Source organism: Cicer arietinum, chromosome 8 (genome assembly GCF_000331145.2).
Source record: "Cicer arietinum cultivar CDC Frontier isolate Library 1 chromosome 8, Cicar.CDCFrontier_v2.0, whole genome shotgun sequence".
Lineage (NCBI taxonomy): Eukaryota > Viridiplantae > Streptophyta > Magnoliopsida > Fabales > Fabaceae > Cicer > Cicer arietinum.
This window is the reverse complement of record NC_021167.2, coordinates 22,310,599-22,319,688: the sequence shown is the minus strand read 5'-3', so window position 1 is coordinate 22,319,688 and position 9,090 is coordinate 22,310,599. Positions and strand designations below refer to the sequence as shown.

Here is a 9,090-nt window from a genome sequence, read left to right as displayed (position 1 = left end):
AATAGTTTGAGTTGAGATACATTTCAGGAAAGAATCAAACACTACACTTGGACAAAACTTGGATCTCAAGATTGATCATATCATACAAAGCTTGAAGATTATATGTAAATGTGTCTATGGTTCATAGTGTTTATTAGTTAGATTCATCATTATGATTTCACACATCTAGTATTTGCCAATTAAAACTGAAATCATAAAATAAGTGTGTTAATCAATCAATTGGGAAATCAACTGGGTAATCAATTTTCTGAGTCATAGAACCAAGTTTTCACCAAGTCAATCGATTAGCAAATCGATTACTTAAAGGTTTGTGTCAGACCTGTGTTCTATGATTAAAGGAAATCGATTGATATACTTTTCTTAAGTTACAAGTTTTCTACTAATCAATTGGTTAATCGATTTTCTGATTCACAGAACAAAGGCTTCACTGAGTTAATCGATTAGCAAATCGATTAATTAAACAGGTTTATCAGACCTGTGCTCTATGAGTAAAAGAAATCGATTAGGTAATTGATTGCATAAATGAATCAGTTCATCATTTATCAGAAATATACTGCATAATTGATTGGCACATCGATTGATATTAAAAATCTGAGTTACAAGAAGAAATCAGTTGATTGGCAAATCGATTTGATTGAATATCTAAGTTACAGGAAGAAATCAGTCGATTGGCAAATCGACTTGATTGAGTGTCTGAGTAACAGGGAGAAATTAACCCATTGCCAAATCGATTATGTTAGTGAAAGAGAATCGACTGAGTAATCAATTGTTTGAGCTCGCATTTTGAACCAAAACAATCATAATCGATTGCTCAATCGACTCTGAGATGAACTGAGTATAAATTTCTGATATATGCATTAAAAACATCGATTAGCAAATCGATTAGTTCATCTGTTTCAAGAATTTAAAGAAAAACAAGAAACGCGAAATCGATTGGGAAATCGATTGAGCTGGTAATACACATTAATAAAATCGATTGGGAAATCGATTTATCTGAGTTTTTCTGAAACTATATAAACTGAATCAATCACAATTTTAAAGATAACAGATATACTTAGAAAGAACAAAAAGGATCTCATTGACTTTTCGAAAAATACACTTTGAGAAAAACTGTTATAACTCACAAACATTATTGGCAAATACTAAGTGTGAGAATTCATTGTGATTGAATCAAGTGTTTTTAGTCTTTTTTTTAAAAAGAATCATCTTTGTAAAAGAAAGTGTGTGGAAATCCAGTATTGTGAAACTGGTCGTCATCTTTTAGAGTGTGTGATCAAGATCTCAATCTGATCTTGCTAGAGCTTGGCGATTAGTTCTTAAGGATAGATTGGTTGTTGTTGAAGATTGATGTTGAATTAGATGTATAGGCAGTGAAGTGCTGGAAAGTCTGTAAACATTCTCAAATCAATAATAGTAAAGGCTGGAATCGGTAAGTGATTCCAGGACTGGATGTAGACTATCTAATTAATAGTCGAACCAGTATAAAAATCTATGGTGCACACTTCTCTATCCCTATACTCCTTATCTTGATAATGCATGTGTTCTTTGAATCTATTACTGTTAAAATTGGAATTAATATTAAACAAGTTAGTTTTAATATTAAGTTCATCACTTAGAATTAGATAATCTAGTTAAAAATATTGTATAAAACTTCCTAAGGATAGAGGTCATTAAACCAACAATTGGCATCAAGAGCCTGATCTTTTAGACTAGTTCTCAAAAAGAAAATGACTTCTATTGAATTCTTGGTTGCATTTGATGTCCCTTTGTCAAGGATTGTCTCCAGAATTTCTCTATCAATAGCCTGGAATAGAAAATTCTTAACCTTCAAATCCTTGAGCTTGGCTTCCTCCACGTTGCGTCTTTGTGCTTCACTTGTTGGTACAGTTCTAATTGTTGACACTGGTATTCCTTCCTCTACAAGACTCCACAACTCTTTGCTTCTCATAAAGTTCTCCATCATCATTGACCAATGATCATAGTGACCATCAAATCTTGGAATAGCTGGTTGCACAAACTTGTCTGTCATTTTTGTTGTAGACTCTCACACACTCTTTGTTTTCACTCACAATCAGGCCCCTTGCGAGGCTCTGATACCAAATGTAAAAGCTGGAATGTAATCAACACTTAAAGTGGAAGAGAAATCACACATTCTTCTTGAAAAACACAGCAGGCATTTATAGCCTTTTACATGCATAGAATCAAAACAGAAAAGCCACGTTCCATGGCACCATACATGGAATTTTCAAAAACAACTTACCTAAAGAATAGGACATCCACAAGACTAGAACTTATTTAACAAAGTAAAAACTAACTTTTGACTATCAGTGCTCACATTTTAAATTTAATTGCTCAAGATGGTTTGAGTGTTCTTGGAGATGGTATAGAGAAGGTTAGAGACAATGTTTCATTTTGGACAGCCATGCCTAAAAGAGAACAAACTTTTAGGGAAGCAGCACATCAATTAAAAGTTCCCATCACTAAGAAACTTATTCTTGATTGCAAAACTAGGTGGAATTCTACTTATCGTATGCTTGTTGTTGCACTAGAATATAAAGATGTTTTTATTCGTTTGAAAACACGAGAGCGTTTGTATACATGTTTGCCTACAACAAAAGAGTGGGAAATAGCAAAAGAAATTTGTAACAAGTTGCAAGTCTTTAATCGTGTAACTGAGATATTTTCAGGTACACAATATCCCACAACAAACATATTATTTCCATTGATCTGTGAAATAAAGCTCTCTTGGAAGCAATGACAGACTTGTTCAATTGAGGTTATTAGAAATATGGCTTCTACAATGGTTGATGAATTTGAGAAATGTTGGTCTGTTATTCATGGTATTATGGGGATTGCCATTGTTTTGGATCCAAGATTTAAATTCATGTTGTTAGGGTACTTTTATCAGAAACTTTATGGAAGTTTGTCTTCAATTGAAATTAACAATATCAAGAAATTATGTTACTTATTATTTGAAGATTATCAAGCTAAAACCAATGGTTTGGTGGACAGTTCAACGAAAAAGTTCAATGAGAAAGAGTCAAATTTAGAAAATGGTAATTGTACCAATTTTCTTAGCGGTTATGATTCATATGTGAATGATACCAATGATGTGCAATCAAAATCTGAGTTAGATCTATACTTGGAGGAAAAGGTATTGCCTAGGAGCGCTACATTTGATATTCTTGGATGGTGGAAAACAAATGGAATCAAGTATCCAATTTTGCAAAAAATTGCCAAGGATATTTTGGCCATCCCGATTTCTACTGTTGCTTCAGAATCTGCTTTTAGTACTGGTGGTAGATTGTTGAGTCCTCAACGGTCTAGACTTCATGAGGATACTTTGGAGGCACTTATGTGCTTGCAAAGTTGGATAAAACATGAAAAACAAGGCAATAATTATTGCAATATACTATTTATTCAATTAAATTTGTGTTTAGTTTAACTATTTATTTTCTTTTATGTTTTAGCAACTATTGGTATCATTGGACCGCTGCAATATTTAGAATCGAAAGATAAACGTTTGCAAACTTTTCAAGAATTTTATTCTGATGAAGAGGTAAATAATTGTGATTTTATATTTAAGAGTTTTTTTTGTTATTAATAACGACTTTATAATTATAAATAACTAATATAATACACATATCAATTTTTTTTACAGATCTCAGAGAATACTGCCCAAGAACTTGCAACTTTATAAAATATTATTTCTGATTTTTTATGTTTATTGTAGTAATGTGATATGTTTTGATATTGCACAAGGATGATTAATTTTGGAGAATATTGCCCAAAGACTTATAATTTGATATGTTTATTGTAGTAATATTATTTTGGGGAATACTACCCAAGGACTTGTAATTTGATATGTTTTGGATGTTATTACTTTATGATTTGGTTGTAAGATATTTGAAATTTTTTTAAATTTAATCACAACGTGATTATTTATCGATCTATTTTTGTTAAAATGCGGGTAATGGGTATGGGTACGGACACTTAAGTACCCAAAGGGCAAGGATACGGGTATTAAAGTTGATACCCATGAGGGTATGGGCACGGGTATGGGTATTTTTTTAAACAGCGGGTATGGGGACGGGTACTATAGTACCCTACCCAAACCCTACCCATTGCCATCCCTAATTAAAATGTTATTAAGTGTCGTAAAGTGTTAATTTTTAATATAAATTATATTAATTAGATGATACAATTAAAATAAAATAATTAAAGGTACTTTCTAAATAAAAAATAAAAAATGTTGACATGCAACATAAATAAATATTTAATATAATTCATATTATAAGCATCATTCTTAAATTATCATTTTCTATTTTTTGTTTGTGAGAATAAGAATACACCAATATACTAGTTGATAAAGTTAATTTTGTAAAATTGTTATTCTTTTTATTTAATTTATTATTTCTCTTTAATTTACTAAATGAGATAATGCAACATATAAGTCTTTTTGGTGTAATTAGGTTGATGGAGGCACTTATGTGCTTGCAAAGTTGGATAAAACATGAAAAACAAGGCAATAATTATTGCAATATACTATTTATTCAATTAAATTTGTGTTTAGTTTAACTATTTATTTTCTTTTATGTTTTAGCAACTATTGGCATCATTGGACCGCTGCAATATTTAGAATTGAAAGATAAACGTTTGCAAACTTTTCAAGAATTTTATTCTGATGAAGAGGTAAATAATTGTGATTTTATATTTAAGAGTTTTTTTTTTTGTTATTAATAACGAATTTATAATTATAAATAACTAATATAATACACATATCAATTTTTTTTACAAATCTCGGAGAATACTGCCCAAGAACTTGGAACTTCATAAAATATTATTTCTGATTTTTTATGTTTATTGTAGTAATGTGATATGTTTTGATACTGCACAAGGATGATTAATTTTGGAGAATACTGCCAAAGACTTGTAATTTGATATGTTTATTGTAGTAATATTATTTTGGAGAATATTGCCCAAGGACTTGTAATTTGATATGTTTTGGATGTTAATACTTTATGATTTGGTTGTAAGATATTTGATTTTTTTTTTAAATTTAATCACAACGTGATTATTTATCGATCTATTTTTGTTAAAATGCGGGTAATGGGTATGGGTACTTAAGTACCCAAAGGGCAAGGGTACGAGTATTAAAGTTGATACCCATAAGGGTATGGGCACGGGTATGAGTATTTTTTTAAACTGCGGGTATGAAGACGAGTACTATAGTACCCTACCCAAACCCTACTCATTGTCATCCCTAATGTTATGATTCAAGCCCAAAAGATTTCATCAGAGGAGGTAAATATATTCTTCAAGTGTTGTTTGAGTCTAAAAATCATGATTTAAGCCCAGAAGATTTCATTAGAGGAGGTAAATATATTCTTCAAGTGTTGTTTGAGTCTAAAAATCTTGTCTATATATTTTGAATTGAAAAATCATCTTTTCACTCAAAATTATATTTATGAAAAAAAATATTTAATTATATGTTTGGTTATTTAAGTTAGTATTCTTTTTCATTTTTGAATTTTTTTTAAATGAGTATTAAAAAAATTAGTAAGATAAGTAAATGGATGAAAAAAAAACAATATTGCTATTAACACCCCCTAATTTACTACCCACACCCCTCAAATGTTTTAAAAAATTAATATTCCCAAATTACCCTCCCCTTCTTCCTCTTCATTAACCTAACTCATCTTCTTCTTCTTCTTTATTCTATCTTCATTCAACACATTCTTCATATTCTTCATTTTATTCAACCTTAACCATCATTATCATTAACCATCTTCATAAATCATCATCAATCATCATTAATTATCATCAATCACCATCAATCCCCATCAATCATCATTAACCATATTCAAGATTTTGCTAACATTTACGTGAATTCAATTTCACGTAAGTTTACGTGAACTAAGTTCACGTAGGTTTACGTAAATTGAATTCTAGAAAATATCCGTGAACTCAGTTTACGTACACGTACGTGAATTCACTTCACCTAAACTTACGTGAAATTGAGTTCACGTACGTGAATAAAGATTGCGTATATACTGAGATGTTTACGCAATTTCAGTTCACGTACATGGCTTATTATTCAACATTCAATGATTACGCAATCTTAGTTCACGTATGTGTGATGGGAAATTCAACAACAAATAACAATAACAACTCTAACAGAGCAATATGCAGCGGATAATCAATTTCCCAAACTTGCAAGAATCTGTGAGGAGCAACAACAAATAATCACAACAACTAAAATCACTACCACAAAAGACACAATAATTTTTAACGTGGAAAAACCTTCTCAATGTGAGAAGTAAACAACCATGGGACCAAGCCAGTAATAGAGCTCCACTATGATCAAAATATGGGTACAAGAGAGTTTCAAATATGGCACAAATTCATGCTCAGTAACTAGCCAAAAACAGCAAGGTAACCAGCATAATAATCAGCCAAAACAATGAAAAAACAAGCATGAAATTGAGAATAAAGTTCAGCAGAAAAACCAGGAAAAACTACTATTGGCCGAACTCAATTTCTCCAACCTCAGACCTCTGATCGACGATCCAACCGGTCAGATTGAAGTACCATGAGTCACAAACCTGCTGTCCATATTTCAGCCCAACCCGACGGTGAACGAAGGAGAAATCGTGAATCTAGTGCAGCTACTCTATTTTATGCGAAAATGGGTTTTGCTCTTCCTCTCTCACTTTTCTCTTTGCCTCACTCTCTGAATTCAGCTATCTCTCTCTCTCTCACTAATCTGACCTCTCTCCACTTGGTTAAGTGAGACACATGACCTTGCACATATTGGACATTTCTCAACATAGGAAGGGAGCCCAAAACCCAACAAGGTGTACGTGAATTCAGATTGCGTACACTATGAGGATTTAAGTTTCAAACTCCATTGATTACGCAATCTGAGTTCACGTATATGTACGTGAATTCAAATTGCGTAAAGTCTGAGATTTTTAATTTTTTTTAAACATACGTGAACTAAGTTCACGTAACTCCAGAACGTACGTGAACTGAGTTCACGTAAAATTCCCAGATTTACAAAAAAAAAAAAATAACATACCTTTTTATGATGATTTTTGTATGTGAGTTATGAGGTGTGATGAAAGTTGATAAATATGAGTTATGAGATAATAAATGTGTAACATTGATGGTAGTGGCATTTTGATCATTTTAATTTTTTTTAATTTTGAGAGATATGAATAGCAATTTAGGGGTTGGTAGCAATATTGAAAAAAAAATACAAATTTATAAAGACGAAAATCAAAAGAAGACTAACTTATATAAGACCAACGTAGATTATATTTAAACTCAAAAAAAATACTTCCATCGAAGAGTACGGCCTTTCTGCAAATTATTTTTTTGTCGATAATAAATATATTTATCTACAACTATATAATTTTAAATTCGAATTTAAAATAGGATATTTTCTAATAATATTATAATTTATTAGTTGCGATGTGCAATACGGATTGCATCTAGTTTATTAATTCTATGTTCTATAATACAAATCGTAGATCGAATAGAAGTGTATTTAAAAAATGGCAGGTCAAAATAATTCATCCAAAAAAGGGTCAAAAACATTGAGTAATGCCAAATTGATGTGCCCATGAACCACACAGATTCAAGTCACAATAATAAATCAAAAACTTTATAAATTAAATAAAGCTCTTCAGCTAAATTTATACCTAAAAGAAAAACTCTTCAGTAGTGTACCATTGAAAATTCGGTTTCAATAAATCTAGAATCCTATCTCATCTGAAATCAAATATACGCTAAATTTTTTATAAAAAAATTGATGTATATGATCAAAATTTTATATCTAATATATTAATTTTCAAATACTCTTTTATTTATATTTCTTTCGTTAAGTAATATATATATTAATGTGTAATTTTGTCATTTATGTACTTTCATATTGTTGTATTATTCTGTTCAGAAATGAAGTAATATGAATTAAAAAGAAAATTAGAGTTTATGATATTATAATAAAGAGTTGTTCTTCTATTATAGTAGGATATGTGAAATATATATTCACATGATCAAAATATAAATCTCCTTTTATTGTTTTTTATCACGTTCTATGTATTCGATCTAACGCTTAGAAAAATGGGAGGGTTAGTAAACAACTATTTTGATTTTTAAAATTGTAACAATAGTACTTGAGTATATCAAAATTATAAAAATATATTTAATTATATTTTTTTAGTTATTTTGATTCTCAAATATATCTTTAAATATATCTTTAGTTAAGCGGTTTAAACTTCAAATGTGTTTCAATTTTATTCTTTAAATTATTAATAAATATTAAAGGTGTATTTGTAATTTGATACTTTCAAATATTAATGTGACAACAATGAATGTTTACTCGCTAAATATCCAAAAACAAAAAAAAGCAAAATATAAAAATTTCCTATAAGATTACCGGCATCACGATTTCTTGTTACATCAATGTGTGTTTGACTAAGCGGTGCTGATAAAAATTGATTTTAAATGAATTGAATTTATAAAATTAATTTTGATCAAAAGTTAATTGAATTAAAATGATTTAATGATTTATGTTGTGATATACTTTGATACATTCATTTAAAGTGGCATCAATAATAAATTGGAAGGTAAAAATTAATTTAGAAGGCAAAAATGTCATATTTGTCGTGGCCTAAAATTTCGAGTTTTCTTCGAATTCAATGGAGTCGCCACCAAAATTTATTTTAAAATAGAGAAAATATTGAAAAACCATTAAAAATAGAGAAAAAATATATAAAAATGGTATTTGAAACCAGATTTTGAGTTCGAGAGTCATAAGGAAGGTATTAACACTCTACGACATCCGTTAAAATACGATTACCTATAATTAATTGTGCAAAATTATATCAACTTAAATATATTTATTTCCCTTTATTATTAAATATGAATATAAATTATTTTTATAAATGTGATTTTTTGTGATAAAAGTATGTTTAAAAAGAGTGAAAAAAAAAGTTTTTATTAGTGTGCTTGACAAGAATGTCATTTTGCTCCTACGTAGTTCTTGGTTAAAATGTGGTTGTGTTAAATGCTTTTAAAGAAAAA

General features: G+C 29.7%; 1 protein-coding gene across 1 annotated transcript in view; it reads right to left on the bottom strand.

Annotated features, from left to right (window-relative positions):
• Nucleotides 1-2,029, bottom strand: part of LOC140919100 (uncharacterized) — a 3,310-nt gene extending 1,281 nt beyond the window's left edge. Inside the window, exon 1 of the mRNA XM_073364619.1 lies at nucleotides 1,711-2,029. Within this exon, the coding sequence (XP_073220720.1) occupies nucleotides 1,711-2,029 (319 nt within the window). The remainder of the gene's footprint in view (nucleotides 1-1,710) is intronic.
• Between the last annotated feature and the right edge of the window lie 7,061 nt (nucleotides 2,030-9,090).